At 39.5% G+C, this 21,564-nt stretch overlaps 1 protein-coding gene across 2 annotated transcripts; it reads left to right on the top strand.

Annotated features, from left to right (window-relative positions):
- The first annotated feature begins 1,869 nt into the window (after positions 1-1,869).
- On the top strand, positions 1,870-12,695 carry prdm1b (PR domain containing 1b, with ZNF domain). Of its 2 annotated transcripts, XM_005938780.3 has the most exons (6): positions 1,870-2,040; positions 5,480-5,599; positions 7,143-7,383; positions 9,115-10,034; positions 10,155-10,283; positions 10,771-12,695. In XM_005938780.3, exons 1-6 carry the CDS (start codon positions 1,870-1,872, stop codon positions 11,335-11,337), a joined length of 2,148 nt encoding a protein of 715 aa, XP_005938842.1. In that variant the 3' UTR covers positions 11,338-12,695. The 2 variants fall into 2 exon arrangements, with proteins under 2 accessions (XP_005938842.1, XP_005938843.1); XM_005938781.2 differs by lacking the exons at positions 1,870-2,040; positions 5,480-5,599 and adding an exon at positions 5,607-6,767.
- The last annotated feature ends 8,869 nt before the right edge of the window (positions 12,696-21,564 follow it).

Genomic DNA, 21,564 nt, shown 5'->3' with positions numbered 1-21,564 from the left:
AGAAAATAAATCAGAAACTTTTTCAGCACCAGGGATCTCCTGAATTGAGTCCGGTTTTGTCGTTGTCATTGTCAACATTTAGTTTAGTGGACATTGTATCATATTTGGTACATACTGTAATCACAATAATAAACCTATGTCGATAAATCAGTAACTTTTTCATGGTTTTATGTTTCATGAATTTCAAAAAAAGTGTCACAGAAAATTTTCAATTTGTGATAAAACGGACAAAATTCCATACAGACATATGGGTTCTATGAAATTGGTATTATGAAATCTAAGTAGGCCATATGTCCACTTGAAGAAGCGTCACCTAATCTTTACTCTCCATAGAAACTGTTTTATCTCCTCTCTCCTGTACTGTCCTGCATATGTAGACAGAACTCTGGGTCAAGGTGACTTGAGCTGGAGTTTTGTGTCACACAAACTAGACCACTGTGCGTCTGAAAGTAAAGAGAACGCTCACCAGACAGGTGTCTAAGTCTCTTTCCTGTAAGCTCGGTTGACCTGCCCTATATCTGTATGTGTGAATGAACAAATAGCGCCTAAAGCCACAACTATTTTCTGCAACTCGGTATTTGAAAAAGACAGGAAGTAGTGATTTACCTGATATGCCATATATGAGAATTGGGTATCTGTGAAAAATTTTCCATATTTAATAAAAATCAAAACCTGGTTTCAGGTTGTGCTCTTTAATTTCTGACGTGTGTTTTTCTGCATATATGTTTGTGCAGCTGAGATCTGAATGCAGGGGGGGTCCTCAGTTGAAGATGTTCTAAAGTGGGATGTAGGTCAAGGCGATACGGTGGCAGCAGATTGCTCATTAAGTGCCAAACCAAGCAAAAGTCTACGAGTGTGTTTTTCAGTGGCAACAGGCCAGCCATCTGCTCTTCCTTTATTCATTCATTAAGATGCCTTCTTTCTGTGTGCGTGGACGTGTGTGAATGTGTGTGTATGTGTAAGCATTCATCACAACAGCCACTTGGTATCCAAGTGTACAACGTCACTGATGTTGTTGTCCGAAACCAACAGTTGGGTGTCTGATGGCTCAGTCACGTGACCGTAGTGGCTTGTGATTGGCCGGGGCGCGGAGCTAAAAAAGCTTGGCGCAACCCCGGCACATGAGTTTCTGGTGAGTGGCCGCAGCCGAGTGGATAACCTAAGGAACTATTTGAATCTTTGAAGAAGTAAAGAAGGACTTGAGAGGCAGGAGAGAGTACATAGAGGAGAAGGCTGATCGGAGAAACAGTTAGGGGATGACATAGCCAAAGAAATGAGGATCCAGCCTTTGAATGAATGTGTAAAAGTAAGTCACAGCTTGTTCTTTTTTCTTGGTGGGGGGTGTTTCCTGTAAGAATAATGTTTGAAGATGGATGCGAATAAGAGTAAGCATAAGATGTCAGGCTGACCTGTTGGCTGGTTAAATGGAAAGGTGATTGTTGAGATGTTGGCCAGGAACAGTATCAATGAATGGAAGTAGCTGACTGAATCATGAATGACTAACAACTGGTAGTGAGTCTCAGAAAACTATGGTGGTCTCAGATGTGGTTTTGGATACCTGAACATCTAATTGCATTCCTGCATAACTGAGAAGTGAAAAGGCCTCATTTAAAACAGCAGGTTACACAAATTGATTTCACATAATAAGATGTGTTTTGCTTAATTTTTTGGGGAACTACAAAGTTCTGTTTCTAAAGCACTAAAAGCTTGTTCTCTATCCACATTTCTCTTTCCAGATCTTGAGCTTTAACCATTGTACCTAAGGCAACTTAGCTCCCCAGCTAAACCAAAGTACTCCCATACCAAAGCAACTTCAACCAAACTTAAAGCTTGAATCTATCAAGTGTAGTATAGTGTATATTGTCGGAAATGACACTGGATAGCACACCTGGAGACATGAGCGGGTGGAAGGAAGTGGACTTCGCTCTCAACTGCACCTACATTGTGCCAGACCAGGTGGCAGACCCCAGCTTCAACTTGCCCAAAGCCATGACCTCCATCCCTCGCAACCTCACCTTTGAATATAGCACAGACAATGAGGTAAGACTGAATCCCCTTTGAGGTTTTTACCCATTGGATTATAGAGTGGCTAATTATGAAACGTCTTTTAAAATGCAATACAATGCAACCAGAACACCATGTATATATAAACAAACCAGCCCCCTCATGCAATGCATGAAATAGCATGTTATAAAAATCTAACAATTTACTATAACTTTGCCCTCAAGCAATTCACTGTCTTTGATGTTATTACCAGTTTTCAGATTAAAGCTTTAGTGTCTACACTCAATATTATTATTTATGTGTTACATAACATTCTGTCAGGCCATCTGCAGCGGGTTACTTGGAACAATAGCTCTGCTGACTAATGCATTCTTGATGTATGGGGTAGCCTGCACAGTGTGGTGTGAGCGTGTGTTTTGTGTCTGTGTGTGTTTGTGTAAGTGAGAGAGTGTGTCTCAATAGACAGGCCACTGGCAGCTTGAGGTCAAGGTCTTCTGACCACCTTCACTTACTTCTGTTTTGCCCATGTCTCGCATTTCAAATAATGCACACCGCCACTCATTTTCTCAGGTCACGAACACATTTGTGCATAGGCTTGGAGCAGAATGACAAGAATCAGCTGTTTCCAATAAATGATCTCATTCATTTATCTTTACAACTGTCATTTTTACCCCCTAATCCTCCTCCACTCAGGTGAGTCAGCCAGCGCAAACACAACGTCTGGCAACATGGCTTTGATAGTCATTGTCGGTCAGTCAGCTGACTGTTGGCCACCGCTGAAGTAGGATCAGTCCTTTGCCTAGGCATGTCAGCTAATCTGAACAACTATAGACCTGGCCCCCAGCGTGACTTTAAGAGGAAACTTGTTTTGTACCTGAGAAACACATCATTTTAAAAGAGAAAGCAATGTCACACTCACTTCATCTGTGCTCGCTCTTAAGGCTCAGTACTGCGATACTTGTGGTTGGTTTTGCTGTCCCCTTCCTCTTTTTTCTCCTGACATCGTTCCTCTTCTCTTGGTCTCACACTCTAATCTGTTCTTCCTCCTTCTGCAGCATTTACCGCTGCAGGATGAGAAAAGCATGAAAGCTAACATGATAAAAATCACATTGATGGCTGATTCAAATCCCCCACCCTCATTTACTGACTAAAACACAGTTACCACCGTTTCGTACACTCACACTATACCAAACTTGATTTTAGCAGTTTGCTTGTCAGTGCTTGTTGGCATTATTACATGTTGCATTTAGCTAACTAGAAAAACAAACATTTAATGAAAGAGAATTAAGCTTGTATGCACGTATGTGGGAATGTGCTCTGTCAACTGAAACAACGACAGCTGCGAAATGGGACATGAAAACAAGAACGAACGCACTCTTATGACTGGAAGTATGAGGGCATGTCTTTTGACTGGTTTCCCTTTCTAAAGATGTTGTCAAGTTTTTCTCCTCAATTCTCTGCCACCAAAGTTGGGAAATCCATTTCCTATCATAGTCATGTAAGCAGCCACTCCTTCACGTGGGATGGTGTACACACTGCTATCACGAAAAATCAGTTGGGATTTTTCCCAAGGGCGAGTGATTAATGCTAGATGAGTCAAATCAAAGTAGTCTGAAATAAAACAGTGTAATATGCCTTCAAACATGTGAAGCATATTGTTACGCACATCTACATAAGTGTCACACTTGTTTGGAGCCAGATTAGGGAGCAGTCTTAGGTCCACTATCTTCTTATTCTTATGAGTTCCTCACATGTTTTCGGGACCCCTTTTTCAACACCTCAGTTTTATAAAGCATGCCAGGAAAGGCGGAGTAAGGTGAAGGGGGCACGTGGCAGATGGGGCATTAGTAATGAGTGCCAGTAAGGACGGGGTGGGGGGGTGGCAGTGAAGGAGATGGGGAGAAGCGGGTGTTCTGGGGGGAAGGGGCAGTGGGGATTTAGGTTAAAACCAGATGATTAACTTTCGTTGGGGACAGGCAGCCGGCCAGGCATCAGGCTTCACACAAGCTATTTCAATAGAATTCAGAAAAGACAAGGGATTGGAGGAAGGCAGAAGAAAAGGAGGGTCCTCGTGCGGGTGATAGCGTGGCTCCACTTAAGAACGCTCTCCCTCCTTTCTTCTGTTCTTCAACACCCTGCCCTCCCTTCCCCTGCCTATCAACCGAGTTGAACGGAGCGGTTAAGCAGCAGCGGCAGTCCAGCGGCCGCAGCAATTTGTTAGTCACGCAACAGCAGTGAAGTACAATGTCCCTGTCAGACTGGTTCATCACATCCTGGAATCACTTCACTCGCCTCAATGGCTGTTTGACACACACGCGCACCAACATGGTCCTGCTGCTCCCACTGACCTGTTGTTTTTCTAATTAACTGCTTAAGCATGATTTGCATGATGAATCACCACAAATGCCCAGGTGCTTGTTGCATTTTTTTTTGTCTGTCATGTGTTGACCTTCATATGGAAGTCCATGAAAATCCTCGAGGGCCAGCTTGAGTTAGAATTTCTAGATGGCAGGAAGACAGTTTGTGTTTATGTAAGGTTGAGGATGGGGGTGGCGGTGGCGGTGGCGGTGGAGGCTAAAAGTTTCAGTTAGGGGTCGTTGGTTTTTTAAGAACTGAACATGAAAGTTGCCTGTTCTGCAGATACGGCTTCTTGATAGTGTGTGTGTGCGTGCATGTTTTAGTATGTTTTGTAAGTCTTACTCTTGTATTAAATATAAATAACAAATCAGATCACACTGTGCCATATCCAGCAAGGCCTCGCAATAGATTTTTTAAACTAAATTTTAAAAAGCAAAAAACAAAAAAATAAAACACTATAAAGGTACATCAATAGACTAAAAATGACTCAGTTACTGATTACGACCATTACTGCAGAACACTACAGGCTCTTCTTGGAACATACTGTACATTATGTGTATGACGTACGTATTCAGGAGACGCTAAGACTTGAAACTCCTATAAGGAGTCAGAAGCCTGACTCATTTCCACATATATGGACCATTTCGCAACAATGGATAAAAGGATGAAGGGTTTTAAAGAGTGAGCAAAATATGTCTTCCATCTTTGTTTCCTGTTGGCATTTTGTTGACTTAAAACTATAAAAGTATTAGTATTATTGTATTAGTGGTGGTTAACAAGACATCTGTATTTCTGTCTTTCCTCTCTCTCGCTTTCTGGTGTTTGTGAGGACAGTGGGTCAGAGATCAGTAGAGTATGTCAGAAAGAGTGTAATACCCTTCATTCGTTTAACTCATTAGAGTTGAAAGTGGGTCACCTTGTGGCTCCAGGAGCTGTCTGGGTTAACGTGACAGAGTGACAACAAACGGGCAACACGGGCCAACAAGCACTAACCCTTACATGTAAACAATGAATAAATAAGTAATTAATACTGTTTCTTTATAAGTGCTTGAAAGACTTGTGTTGTAGTATATTTGTACATGAAAAACTCCAATGATTTATTTGTCCTGTTTTCCAGGTGACAGGTGTGTTCAGCAAAGAGTACATTCCACAAGGGACTCGTTTTGGCCCTTTGCAAGGAGAAATCTACACCAAAGACAATGTACCCAAGCTGGCCAACAGGAAATACTTCTGGAGGGTAAGGGAAACCACATGCTTTACAAGCTTTTTCGTACACTGACATTTAAGCATAAACCAACTCACTGGCAAGGTACTGCTTAAGAAGGGGAAAGTTTCGAGCCTAAATGTGAAAAAACGAGACTGGGAAGAGACAAGAAATTACTATGGACAGGTCTTTGTCTGTTATTCATGAAAAAAAAAAAGAAAACAGAAAACACTGGTTGCTCAGAGGGAGAAGTTTCACATCAAGTCTTTGTCCATACGTCAATAGGGGAAAGAAATGCGTTCACACAGATTGCACTGCCGCACAGAAGTTTTGGTCAAAATTTTAGAGGAAGTTGTGACCGCCGGTGGCACGTAACAGTGGATTGGAATGCTTACACAGTCATGAGACTCTTACCGGCACTGAAGCCCTATGTAACATATGTCACATGCACAAAGGATAGGACTATTTTTCATAATCCACATGCACATATTCACAGAATCCTTATCTTTCCACTCGTTTTAAGTTAGATTGTTCAGATTTGCTTTCACAAAGTAATCCTGACTCAGCTTGTGTCACTTAGGAAATTTTGCATTGTGCTGAGTCAATTCCCATAAGGAGTTTTTACTGCCATGCTACGTATTTTCCTTCCGGCTTCACTTCCTGTAAACCTGTAAGGGGTGTTCCTTAACCACAAGAGTGAAAGTCGCCGTTCCACGGAAGTGATTATGTTATCGGCCGCATGACACAGGTGCATGACATGTGCAGACGTGCTGCCAAAGGCATGCCTCGCGTTTGGCTGGCTGCCAGCACTTTTACATTTCGCTTGCTTGTTTATTATCACAGAGCAGCAGATGTGTCATCTTCTTTACTTTTGAATTACGAGATCGTAATTAACTTTACAACAGGAATTTATCCGACAAATGTAATTTACTGAAACCACCACCAAAAGAGGACTTGATAGAGGTGGCAAGGCAAGCGATAGAGAGGGAGAGAGGCAGAGAGAGAGAGAGCGAGACAGACAGAGAGAGAGAGACCCCGCCCACTATGTCTTAAAAGCAGTACATGCACTCAGCACTCAACACATTCAAGACTGTAGCTTTCAGCACACACAGTGGAGAGGTGTAAGGCACGAATAAAAGGAGCAAAATACTGTCACTGATAACTGAAGAGGATACAGGATATTTAATTGCCCATGGCAGAGGTGACTATTTTTACTTTAAGTTTTAATTGCACTTGAGTTTTTTATTGATTTTTTTTTTTTTACTATTTAAGCAACATTCCAGTACTGTCCCAATTGATGACCACTAGAGTGGTAATATATATGTATATATATATATATATATATATATATATATATATATATCAATCAATCAGACTTATCGCATATGTGAACATGTGATTTTACCTCATCTTCTTCTTCTTCATCTATAATATATATATATATATATATATAATATATATATCTAAATATATAATTATAATAACATAATATATAATATATATTATTATCAATCAGACTTATCGCATATGTGAACATGTGATTTTACCTCATCTTCTTCTTCTTCATCTTGTACAGATTTATAGCGGTGGACAGCTCCAACACTTCATTGATGGCTACGATGTCCACAGGAGCAATTGGATGCGCTACGTCAACCCTGCCCGCTCTCTTGCCGAACAGAACCTGGTGGCATGCCAGAATGGACGGGACATTTACTTCTACACCATCCGCCCTGTGGAGCCCAAACAGGAACTGCTGGTCTGGTACAGTCAGGAGTTCGCCCAGAGGCTCTGCGGCCAGCAAGACGATATCAAACAGAGTGAGTGCAGCAGGAGTGTAAAATCTTTCTACACGGGAGACTGATAGTTTTCCTTTGTAGAACTTACAGTGGACAAGCTTAACTAATATGCTGAACCACCGGAAGCAAACCGCACTGTCCCTTATTACTTCCTGAGATGTACGTTGTTGAAAGTATCAGTATAGTGGCTGATTTGTGTTTTGATTTGGCCTTTACTTTAAAAACTTTTTAGTGGGCCTATGTTTCATATAAAGAAGTGAAAGGAAGTTGATTACCAGCTGTAGCGGCGACGCAGGACAATGACTTGAAAACGACTTTGGTATATTTAGGCACAATATCCAATAAAGTGACAGATTTAGATCAGTGCAATGAGTAAACAAGTGTCACGAAGACTGTGCGATAACTCTTATCAGTGAAATTCTTTCACTTCAAAGTGAATGAAGACACGTTATTCCATTCCTTTAAAAAAAGGCCTGATGTTATCTCTTTTACCAACAAACAAGTTAGCTGATTTGATTCTTTTTCTTTCTGTTTGACTTATACAATAGTGAGTTGAATTTTAAAAAGATCATGGGGAATGTATGAGCCACACGCAGACAAAGCACATCTCCGCGTTTTGTGAGATGTTTGTTATTCATTGTAGGATTGAAGGAAAGCAAAAGTAATCTCAGGTGTATAATGGCTGGTCAAAGTACCTTAGTGAGTCACCGGTTTTCAACTATTAGTAGAACATCAGGTCTTTCCCTCATCACCATAACAGATGAGGGTAAGTCTGGTGATTCATTCCAACTGGATACACAAACCTTGTCGCTGTTCTTCTTGGTGACTAATGCTAAGGCAAGGCAAGGTATTATTGCCTTATTTTATCATCTTAGGTATCTTGAAAGCATTTACCTTCCTTTTAGTCACAGGCCAGGACTGTTAAGTGTTGCGTGCTAGATATTCCGGAACTTGATTAAACGTATGCAATCAAGTTTGACAGCTAGTTTTCTGGAACTGGTTGCCTATGCTTTCTGGCATCAATGAAATGCACAGAATGCTAAAAATTTCTCAAGGCCATTTTAATCAGCTTGTTTTTAAAGTACAATACAAGCTGATCTATAAAGCTTTTGTCTCTATAAGCTGATGCCTTCTAATTTGCGTTTTATTGATGTAAAACACTATAAACACTTTGGCAAATTGTTGATAATAAAGTTATGCAAAGGAGCCGTATGAGTCACTCATACTTTAAGTATAACTCACATAGTGAAATCTTGCAGTAGCTGAGAAGGGCTAATTTGGACAAATAACATGCGTGGAAATGCCATCTCAAAACAAAGAAAGCAAAGGAAAAAAGGAAGAGACGATTCTTTCTTTTTTTGTGTGGTCTGTACGGTAAGACAGCTGCTGTATACCCAGAAAAGGTTTTACAAACGAAACTCACAGTCTTGCTGCCCATACATGACACATACAGACTCCCCCTCACTTTACCACCAACTCTTTCTCCCACACCAAAAGAACTTCAGTGATTGCCGAACAGAAACCTGTCATCTATGATTTACACATCATGTCAAAACCGAAACTACTATCATTTACCATATGAAGAAGCACCTTCTGTGGGTGGATGTCCCATAATGCCTGTAAAACATGTTTGACTTACACAACGAGCATCATATTAAACTGACTGCCTACTTTTTTGCCCTCTGTTTGATGTGGTGATTTCATCACACACTGTTAAAAAGCTAAATGCTTGTATTTATTTTTCTGTGACAGAATACACGAGTAACAATGAAGACCAAGAGCATGAGTATGTGAAACAGCACTTACCTCAGCAGACGTGGCTTAAAGAAACAGCAAAGGAAGGGGTAAAAGAAGGGAAGGACAGTGACGCAGAAGAAAAGATTGATGTGGAGATGTTGGAGAGAGACACTCCACCTGACACACCTGATGACCAGATAATTGACTTCAGCAAAAAAGATGAGAAGGACAATAAGGATCCAGAAGGAAGGGGCATCATTCCTTCCCCTCAGCTGGAGCACAGAGAGCCCAGTCTGGGTCTAAATCATCCTTACTTGCCAGATCACTACTCTACATTCCCAGCTCCACACAGGAATCTTCCTCTTCACCTCCACGGGCTCTATGGGCACAGAGAAGGCCTGGTGTCATCTTACCCCCCATTACAGTCCAGACCTCTCCAGCCTTCTTATCAATTCCTTCCTCCCTACAACCCACATTATCCTCGCCTCCTGCTCCCCCCATACTCTCCTCCCTTTCATGGGATGCTGTCATCGAGAGGCTCGCTCCAATACAGCGGCTACCTCGGCGCTGACGGACTCCCGTATCCCCCTATCGGCGCACCTAATCTTCTTCCAGTGTCTCTCTCCTACACCCCATCTCCACAAGGAGGTCTGAAAGAGCTAACACCAAATATTTCCCCACCGAGAGGAGCCCCAGCCACTCCAGAGCTCTCCCCTCCCGCCAAGCCCAACAGCCACTATCAGTCCCCTGAGCAGTCCCCCTCTGGCTGTGAGGAGGCTATGAACCTAAGCCTGGCTACAACCAAAAGCAGCACTGCACCACGCAATGGGCCTGGTCACAAATCCCTGCCCTATCCACTGAAGAAGCAGAATGGAAAGATCAAGTATGAATGTAATATCTGCTCAAAGACCTTCGGACAGCTGTCAAACCTCAAGGTAACAACATTAACTTCATTTCAATAACTTCCTATTTTTTAAGCTAAACTTTACACTTATTACTGTTGTTCCTCAATACTCATGACTTCTCTTTGTATAATTTCTATCATTTGTCTCTAGGTTCACCTCCGAGTGCACAGTGGCGAGAGACCATTCCAGTGTAACCTATGTAAAAAGAGTTTCACTCAGCTTGCCCACCTACAGAAACATCACCTGGTCCACACGGGAGAGAAACCACATGAATGTCAGGTATGTTGATAATCCTAACCTTTGTGTGTTTTTTTATCTTCCTTTTTACGTGCTTCATATGCAAGCTCTTTACTCAGAAAATGTTACTGTTTATTGTTTCAACCCTTCACTTAAGAAATGTTGATGTAAAACCGAGAGTATGAGAGACACAGAGAAACTCAGTGTGTACACAAAACAGGTAACCGCTTTCTGACTCACATACCTTTCTGGTAATGCAGTGTCTATTTGATTTTCACCGAGCCACAACCCAGTTTGTCATGCGACAGCATCTTTATGCTTTTGTTTGCTTATGTGACACTGTGGGTGTGAAGTTTGTTGGATGGAGCTAGTTTTACCCAGAGAACTGGAATAACATGATCAATCCCGATACCATAATATGACATCATTTATCAAAGTTGAACCTAAACACAACTAGGTGGTTCACTTTAGAATCAGTCATGTGTACGTTACTCACAGAAGTGCTGACCTTTCACACCATGTGTTTCAGGTGTGCCACAAGCGCTTCAGCAGCACCAGCAACTTGAAGACGCATCTACGACTACACTCTGGGGAAAAGCCTTATCAGTGCAAGCTGTGCAACACCAAGTTCACGCAGTACATCCACCTCAAGCTGCACCGCCGTCTCCACAGCAGCCGCGACCGTCCCTACCGCTGCCAGCTCTGCGCCCAGGCCTTTTTCCACCATTTCTCTCTCTGCATCCACCAGCGCAGCACCTGCCCAGCTAACTCCAGCACGCCTGCCAATGTGCACATGAAAGAGATGGTGGAGCGGTTTGATGCCAGCCAAGAGGCAGACGTGCTCACAGAAGCAGCATCAGCGTCTCAGGTTGGGGAAGCCGTCGAGCACTGGCTGGCTCGTACCTTAGAAGGTGAAGGAAAAGAAGACCAGAAGGAAGCCACCATGCTGCTAAAAGCTCTGACTGCAGCTATTAATGCACCACTGACACCCATGACCCAATCGGCACCACACCACAATCCCCCTCTCGCCTACCAGGAGAGGGCCAGCGTTGTTCATCTCCACAAACGGCCATCTGTGAAAACAGAAGGACAGTGAAAAGGAATATAAAGTTGAACATACAGCATATAATCTACCAAGAATATGAGTGTCACCAAATGAAATCTCCTATTGTGCCATACGAGGCATAACAAGGAATATTAACTTAGCCAATCCAATGAGCACAACACCAAAAGAAGAGCATTCCAAAGACTGGGTGATAGTATTCAGTGATTGTACTTTCTCCCAAACCTCAGTTAAAAAAGATAAACATGGGAGGTGTTGTTAAGCTGTGAAGTATTTAAAAACCCTTTTACTCAGGTAGACGATTGTTTTTTTGTGCTTTAACTTATTCCTTTTTTAAATGCCATCAGCGTTATTTATTTAGTTGTCTCTTAGTTTGTTTTTTTCTAGTAGTATTATTTTTGTGTGTTTGCGTCTGTGTGTTGACGTTTCCAAAGAGATTTTGAGCTCTTGGTAAGACCGCAAATAGACTCAGGAACAACAACGTGGCACGAACCTGTGGATGAGCCTTCACTTGTTATATTGTACTGTGTGCGTTATTTTACTTTGTCAATCAAAGGCAGGACGCAGTGATAGCACAAACCAGCTCCTAATATTATCTGCGATTGTCTTATTTATTTATGATAAAGGGAAACTTGATGTGTCCTGAAACTGCTGGGAATAAGCATTTGCCAAAATTACAATCAAAAAACATGAATATGTAGCAATATTTTCACATGGTTATTTAACTCATTTTTCCATTCTAAAGAGATTCAGTCAAAGCATTATTCACCTTTTCGATGATTACTTGCCAACTTGGATATCAAAGACACACCGTCCTGATCAAACCATAATGTAGCCAAAAGAAACAAAAGACAAGATTCAGTGTAAACAGTTATTTAAACAGGTTCCTCTGGAAACAAAGAGGTTTCATCTTTCTTACAGCTTTTTGTTGGATTCAAACGTTTTACATGTCTCTTACACAAAAGTTTCACTCCAGATGTTACTGCAAAAAAAAAGAAAAAGAAAAAGAAAAAGAGCTTCATCCAAATCTTAACTGAAACATCGGTACCTCATTCAGCAATACAAAAAAAAAAAAAAAAAAAACTATGTGCAAACAAAGGGGCACAATTTTCCAGCTTTTTAATACTTTTGTATTGTGGCACTGTAATAATAAAGCAGCAATATCTGTATGCTTTTGCCTAAAGGTAACTAGGAACCATTCTTTAAAACTTTTACTATTGAGTAATATACTTTTCTTTGTTTTTAGTGCTTTAACTGTACAGTATGTTTGTTTATGTAGTTTATTTTTGCAAACAAGTTATGATATGTTAAGAATTTATATGTGAGAGACTATTTTGATGATACTTTTATATTTACATGATGTAGCACATTAAAGCTATTGTTTCTATACATCTCGTGTTTTCAAGTGCATTCATGCCAGGATAGCAAATTTGTGTGTGACTGCTTTTGAAATCCAGTGATCGATTGGGCCTTCTGTGATAACGCATCAATACACACAATGCAATTGCCAGATTTGACAAACACCAAAAAGGTCACATGAAACTGGTCAAAACATAACTTCAGATAATAATGAGACAACTATAAACAGGAGTGCTGCCGAATTTCAGACAGGTATTTATTTAGCTTTTAACGCCTGAGTCATGTAGCTGCAGGGCAAATTTGCTTGCGTTTGTGTATTTGCACTGTTTTCTTAGCACGCTGTGCCTCAACGCTCTTGGCCAGTGATCTAGAAATACAAATGCATTCTTCTCTCTTCAAGTTAATCTGATAAGAATTGAATCCATTTAATCAAAATCATTTAAAAAACTGAGATCATTGTCTAGTTTTGGAACAGTGTTATCTGTTTGGAGACATTTGACCTGTTTTACAGGTTTATTTTTACTCAAAAGTGACTTCCATTCACTGCGTCTTACTGAAAATTCACTTTGCACAGTCCCAGAAGTCTAAAAAGTTTTTTGTGGGAATGTATTTTAATGTTTAAATTCCTAAATTGTGTACACCCATATTCACTCGCTAGTAATCTGATTTAGCACAGGTTTTCTATCAGGTGACTTTCCTGATGCAACTGGCCCCTTTATCCAGGCTTTGAATGAGCATTAATGTTAAAAAAAGAGCAATAAATAAAGATGAACAGGTATAAAATCATGCCCAACTGACCAATCTGTTCTCTTGAAAACAGTATCGCCATTACTGAATGATCCCTGAGACCTCTGTGCACAGCTAGTATAGGGGTATAGATTTTTATTGCCATACCCCACCTTTATTTATAAAAAAAAAATAGATAAAACTAGGATTCACAAAGTGCTGTAGATATACAAATAGCATAAATCAAACCATGTTAAAAATAGAGAATTAGAAAAAATTAAGTCAAAGGCAAAAGATCTAGTCTTTGTATTTCCCTCATGAGCATCAGTATTAAATATAAATTATTGATTAAATATAGATCCTTGTGCAAATTGGTTGCAAACAATTTTACAATTAAAATGTTCTATGTAAATAAATATATAATCCTAAAACAAAACACCTATTTGTATTCAATTTTCACATAGAGTAAGCTTAAACTGGAATTCTGTTTTTATGTTTACTCTTCACTGTCTCTCGGATAATCAAGCACAGCTGGGCTCCAAATGAAAGAATAAAAACTAAAAATGTCTTTCAAACATTAATTTAATAAAATAGTTATAATAATGAGATTATCTTTAAGTAATACTGATAAGTCAATAAATATATAGTAACAGTTTTCCAGTCTTAGTAGACAAAATGTTTGAAGCACACAGACAGTCATATGGGCTTTTAACACTAAACAAATGGACAATCTCACACTGTTACTTTGTCTGCAGCACCTGTGTCACTTTCATTCTTTATTATGTGCTTAACCTCTAATATAGTTTTACCTTTCTTTTTAAAATCATCCAGGACACTCATCCATAATTGGTTAGATGCGGTTTAATGTGAAAACCAGAGTTAACTTAGGGAGCTAGTAATCAGCTTTGTGTGACCCCTTATCCTAACTGCCAATGTGAGTCTAGATACCAGACAGACAACCCAGGAATGCTGAACTCAAACAAAAAGACTGGGCCTTTTAAATCCTTTCCTTCTTATTTAATCTTACTATTTTTATTATGTGACTATTAGCAACTTTTTCCCTGTTAAAATAGCAATAGAATTATAGCCAAAAATATCGGCCAAATAGCCAAGTGAAAATCCTGACACAACCTTTTTTGATATGCACCAGCAACTAGAAGTCATGATGATGTAGTTACCAAGTTTGTTTGTCATAGATGGCAACACAATGCAACATCCTGCTTACTGCCATTCATTTGACAGCAGTACACTCTTTCCAAGAAAGTAAAGGAAATTAAGTCACTCAGTCACCAGTGAAAAAAGTGTGCTTAGATCACAATGTTACAATATTACAAAATTACAGAGTCTCACAACACATTCTCCTATTATGGAGTTCTTTGTTGCTGTGTTACTGTCAAGAGCTCACAGTGTTTAATGGGAAGAGGTGAGTAACACTGTGAATCACAGAAGCATCACTTATGAATGTAAGGTACGTATATTTGTGCTTGCTTTCACAGCTTTGTTCGGATAAAGCAAGTCGTTTTTATTGCAATTTTTGTGTTTTGGTATGATTAGGTTTAGGTAAGTCCATTTCTTTTCATTTGCAGGTTGGTTCGACTGACTCACAGAATAATGTGAAATCTTTCCAAAATGGATGTGACTCATTATCCTGATGTTCTGGTTATTTAACGTATTTTTACAAGCCCAAATTTTAAAAAACTACTAAGAAACACTGCAGGCCTTGACTTGTTATTGCCCGACTTTGCAAAAAAAGCATGGTCTAGATTTATTACGCATTAAGTTGTACTAAAATAGAGTTCCAAATTAAAACCCAGTGTTTAGAACCTACTTTGGGAAGCGTCTGACATCCAAGACCACTGCTGTTTTTGCTACTGAAATTGATATTTAACTGTTGTGAATGCCCAGAATTGGCAAATGTTTTTACCCCAGTACTGTACTTAAAAGAACACCAAACCCCAATATAATTCTCTTACTTGATCGCTGTCTCTCCATGGCAATGAGACAGTTTCAATCAAACTAAACTTTAAAGTTACTGTAAATATGGTTTGCTCATTACAGTAATTGTATTAGGTATTTCTTGATCTGTCTCTCTTAACCGCTTTCTTTTTCTTTTTGCTGTGCAGTGACTTCTCATTCTGTAGTGTTTTCTGGTTGTCATCTCTGCTGTGGGGGAGAACCCCACAGAAAACACCTACACACCGCTGACCAGAATAAAAACACTCTCAGACCTTTAATGTGAGCAAACCACCATGGTGACAGGAAACCCTACTGTTCTGGCAAGCTGCCAGCTACATATTCATGTTACTGTGCAAGTGAGCAATAGATGCAGAAGGTGCTCTCAGAATTTGGAAAAAAAAAAAAGCCCCATTGTAATGTTTTTTATGAAAAGAAGGGAAAAAATAACATGTAGACTAGGTCCTTATCACATAGAAATAGTTGGGTCTCTCTTTCTCATTACAGCTGTTATACACATTTTTAAAACATATACAGACTATCTGTATATATGTATGTAAAATCAATTCTCATAGCATTACAGCTTTATATGAAATCATTTTACTGTCGGTACTTCTAGCTACTTTACCCTAATGTGAAACTATTTTAAAGAGACTGTTGAATGTTGATGTCAAGCCTAGGCCTTTGTATAGTTACGTGAATGAGTAATAACACCCTTCATCAAAACTAAAGTTTAGCATATCACAGCACAGTAAAATAAAATAAAAAATGATCTGGTCTATGACAAATCTTAAAATTAGATGACCTCAGATGAGCAACAACACATAACATTTTAAAACATGATATTACTTATTCAATAAAAACTAAGCCAATGGCAGTGTGAAAAAGTATACTAATCACCTTTGGCAGCAATAACTTGAACTAATTGTTTTCACTATGACTTCATCAATCTCTCAAATCATTGTGGAGGAATCGTGGCCAACTCTTCTTCTCAGGATTGTTTCAGTTCAGTGAGGTTTACTGCCATTTTTTATGTATGGCAGTCAAAATTCCACCACAGCATTTAGATCAGGTTGAGGTCTGGACTTTGACCGGGTCATTGCAACACCTTGATTCTTTTCTTTTTTAGCCATTCTGTTGGAGACTTGCTGGGCTGATGGTCCTAATGCATGCTAAGCTTTAGCTAGAAACATGGCTTTGCATTTGACATTGGAAAACTTTGATATACAGATGAGTTCATACTTCAATTGATGACTGTAAGGTACCTGTATCCTGTGGCTGCAAAACAAGCCCAAATCACCACCCCTCCCCCACAGTATCGGTATAATGTGTTTATGCTCATATGCTGTGTTTGGTGCCGTGCATGATGGCCAAACTGTGTCCAAAAGACACTGAGCCACAGGTCTTGCGGTTTGCCCATATTTAACTTTGCTGCCAGCACTCAATAGGTAATTGGTAAATGAACTGGTACTTATTTAGAGCTTTTCTGCTACCTAACTGAGGACTCCAAGTACTTTTGACATATGCATTCATACAAACATTTTTTTCTTTTCTTTGCATTAGTATCTTGTTTAACAATTACCTTCTTACTCACACCCCGATGGAAGCATCATGGGCACCTTTGGGTTCAGTATCTTGCCCAAGGATACTTTGACATGCAGACTGGACAGACTGGGCCACCAGCCTTCTGACTGGCAGACAACCCTCTCTATATCCTGAGCTAATATTTGCTTCCAATATCTGGGCAATATATTAGAAGCTAACATTAGCTTAGCATTTCAGTTATCACTTACAGGCAATTGATAACAGATCTTTCAAGGAAGTAAGGCTTTAAAATGTGAGTGGTGAATTTTAGCAAAGTGAACACAAAGCTAAAATTTACATATAGCCAAGGCTAATCAACTGCGTGACCGTTAAAGCCCTTCTTCCCTTATATACCACGAGTCCATCAGACCATTATTACTTTTTGTGTGCCAATATATGCAAATCAGTCTGGCCATAAAAGATATTACAAGAGATATCTTAACCTAATATCTTAACCTCCAACTGTAGTATTTTGTATATACCTCACCTGAGAAATACATTTATTCATCAACAGATGACAGGATTGTCAACAAGTCAGTAAAAATTATTACCATATCAGTCTAAAAATAACAGACTGCTTTAGAAACAATGGCGGTAATCTGTCATCGCTCCACTACTTCCTGGCTGACATGACGCGTTTTTATGAAAGTGTCTTTCGTGTCATTCTTCTACTTGATGTCTCTACATTTTCTATTCTCTTAAAATCCTAACACCCTGTATTTCAAATGTCAAACAGCAAACCAATGCAGCTCCAACCTTCATGCAGTTCCAAAGAATCCCACCCAGAAATTATGCAAGCGAAAATGAAAGAAATACAATAAAATAAAAGAAAACAAAAAACCTTTGAGCGTCACAAAGGTAAGTCTTTCAAGTCTTTCAAGTTGTCCCTTTAAGAGGTAATCATGCAGTTAGTGAAAAAGAAAATGATGAGAATTTCTTTCTTGGACCTTGCAATCAGATGCCTCCCCTTCCTAGTGTGTTCTACATAAGCAAGTTTCATTCTTCATTATGCATGTCAAGGTAGCAAAGATTCCAGGAAAGTTTCCAGGGAAGTTACTATCCCGTTTCAGATTCGTTGAAATTGCACTTTCTCACTTTCTTGGGGAAAGTGAGACCTTAGACACGGTCACGATGTGCCTTTAAAGGTATCACTGCTTGATAGTTCAATTACATGTCCAAATGGAGTCATTTCCTTTGCGTCCATTATTTTCACAGAACAAATTTCGCCTGCAGCATCACAGAGAACGGACTTACTACAGAGCAGAAAACTATTGCTACACCTCTCCCATTGAACCATTTGAATAACTAACACCCAGTCTTTAGTGGTTTAACCTTCAACTTCATCAACACCTCGTTTAGGACAGCGTCTACTGTTGAAATCCCACAAACCCCTGAAAAGGACGTCTGACTTGTAAAGAAAAAATTTCAGCAATCCGATCAAACTGAAAGTTAAAGTCGCATATATTTTAGTACAAACAACAGTTGGCTGTCACGATTACCAGACATTAATGGGAAGTTATATAAGCAGTGGAAGCACCTGTCACATTATATCCAGTTCTTTTCTCAGAAACAGTGACTGTGGTAGTGACTCAGTGTATATGCGGCAAAGAGAGCAGTTCAGCAAATTCAGATACAGAACAAAAATAAATCGGGAGTTCTTTGTCTGAAGCAGGAAATTCAATAAACTCTGCTTAATGTTTTCAGTTGCAACTTAAACCTTGGTCTCATTTATCCCTATTGGCAAGATTTATTTAACTGCAGATGAGTTATTTCTACCTGCTATATTTATTTGTTTAACAACTCAATGAAACATTTATCGTTCAATACATTGGTCAACACCTTTGATCTTAAAAAAGAATATCTTTGAATGACAGTTGACAGCATGCCATTGCTGTGCAACAGGTTAGGCAAAGAGTACTTGGCTGCAGGTGAAAACATAGATTGAACACATCATACAAAATTTGGCACGGGAGCAGATCAGCCAGAGGGTGTAGCGCTCAACTTGGCTGTAGTTTTATGTCTTGAAATGGTAAATGGCCTGTATTTGTATAGCGCTTTTACTAGTCCCCCCTAGGGACCCCAAAGCGCTTTACACATCCAGTCATAACCAGAAATATCATAACCCTTCAGATGATGCTGAAGGGTTATGACATATAACCTTAAATTGCTACTCACAGAATTAGTTTCACTGTGGCTTGTGCATACTGTATGTTAGATCAGCGGTCCCCAACCCCTGGGCCTCGGACTGGTACCGGTGTGTGAGTCGTTTGGTACCGGGCCATGAGAGTTGAGGCTCAGGTGTGAAATGTATGGTATTCAGGGTTTTTATCAGTTTTCAGCGTTATTTTGTTATCGTTTTGATCGTTAACTCGGTTTTCCTGGGTCTTTTCACATGTGTTATGAATAAATCTTCTTTTTTTTCGGTACCGGTACTAGTTTTATTTTGTTGGATTTATCCGCGACACCTTAAAGGCCGGTCCGTGAAAATATTGTCGGGCATAAACCGGTCCGTGGTGCAAAAAAGGTTGGGGACCGCTGTGTTAGATTGTCCATTAGTCACAGGATTGGGGTTTGATAACTTTGTAACAAGTTACCTTTGAGTTAGTAATTTGGGAAATTTACCCTGTCAGATTGAAAAAAAAAAAAGCAAGGTGACATCAGAAGTTGTTACAGTAAGTGATTGACCACTTTGAATTTAACACTTTAGGCAGTTAATAGAAGGTGATTAAAAGAGGATGTAAATTAAAACACATGACCTGCCCTTATTAATCATATAACTGTGACTTATTCAATCTGAAATGCTTGAAGCTATCCATAACATTTCAAATCTGTTTTTCTTCATGTCAGTATAATCACAGTATACTCATACTGTGGGTATATAGATGTGGCCAATTTGTGTGTGAGAGAAAGGACGTTTGCTTAAATTCAAATATTAATAATTTGGCAAAAGATTACATAATAAAATGTAAGCAATTTAAAAAACCTAAACAAAAACATAAAAGTTAAGTTTGTAGCAATTGGTCACATGTCTGTTTAACATTATACACAGCAGCAGAGCAATAGGTGAGTAATTGATGACTGTTTTTAAAAGTAACCAAGCCTCTTGCCCCTTGGCCTCTTACCTGGAGAGGAGGGCCTGTATTGGACAAGCACCAAATCGCTTCGTGATGTTTTATCTCACGAACAAATGCTATGACCCCTGAGCTTTAAATAGCTTTCTGTCTTAATTCAAGAGAAAGATTCCAAGGACGATAATGTTAAAAGGGATGGTTGTGTTTATTTGCGTGCTTTTTCATGCCGGTGGCTATGCCTTGAGTGAACAAACACACAGCCCTTTTTCCTGACAGCATTCCCTTTCAGTTTAGCTCACTGATAGCCAGTGATTGTTGTAAAAAGACAACAAATGTGTTGGTTTTTTCAAATGTTTCCATTTTTTTTATGTGCTTCCTTTGAATCATGTTTCACCTGGATTAATAAATTCTGTTGAACTTCATCCTGCCTTAATGTTTGACTTTCAGTAGCAGTTATTTTTAGTCAGCGGTAAAGGCAATAAACATGGGTGTGGGGCACTGAGTAATAACACAAGGTTGTGACGTTGTAGCAGTCAGCTAAATGGGTCTAAAGGTTTCACATATAAAGATAAAAAATGGGTGGTTTTCATTCTGTTATGTGAGTTCATAATCACACAATTTCTCTCATTTGCTTCAGAACATTTGCTGATAATCAGCAAAAACCCAACAATTACATTTCACAGGATTTTACCTACTACTTCATTTTAACCTCTGATTCCAGCACATTATGCTCTTACTTACGGTACCACTGCAGCTAACTTTTTCATCGATGGACTGGATAGATGATTTATTTATTTTATTTTATTTTTTAGTTGGTTGGTTGGGTAGAGTTGGCAATGGGGAAGCAGTGTTAAAGTAAATATAAAGTAAAACTAGACTGTATAGGAGAGGAATGTCACGGAGTCTCTCACTGTAGAATGTGATGCACAAATTGGTACATGTACATTTTTAGTAATTGTGAGGATTAAACCTTTAAGGTATTTTTAATCTTTTTTTTTTCCTGTGCTAAACCTAAATCTTCAGCCCCCAATGTTCAAAAACACCCTTTTCTTCTCAAAGTCTCTCACACCGTGCTCCAACAGGCCACCAAAGGGGATTCCCAGTACAATGTGACCAGAATGAGCTCACCCCAACCCCCCCAATAAAAGCGAGATCATGTGTTTTGTGTTTTCCGTGTCTTATCTTTGTCATCTGCTCACTCTCTCTCTCTGTCATGCACCATGATAGAAAAAGAGTAGGGGCCCTCTCAGTAAAGAAATGCAGCAAAGCGTTAGTGTATGACCAAACAAATGACAACTCTTTATCTTATCAGAAACGGTTTAAGTCAAATTAGGGCTTCTTTTTCTTCACTCATCGCCACATGAGAGAGTTATATGAGCCATAACATGTAACACTACTGGGAACAAGGAGGAAGAAATCAGTTTATTCTCTGTTTGTTCCTTATTTTATGCACAATCCATCACCTCAGTCAACAGGTTTAACAGGTAACATGCTTGAACTTTGAGCAGCTAGAGCGCTCTGATTTGACTGAGCAATCTTGGGATGCCATCTTGTGGCAAAGCAATCT

This window comes from Haplochromis burtoni, unplaced genomic scaffold (genome assembly GCF_018398535.1).
Source record: "Haplochromis burtoni strain Fernald_Lab_line unplaced genomic scaffold, NCSU_Asbu1 Contig_149, whole genome shotgun sequence".
Lineage (NCBI taxonomy): Eukaryota > Metazoa > Chordata > Actinopteri > Cichliformes > Cichlidae > Haplochromis > Haplochromis burtoni.
Note: the sequence above shows the minus strand (reverse complement) of the source record. Positions and strands in the feature narration are given on the sequence as shown.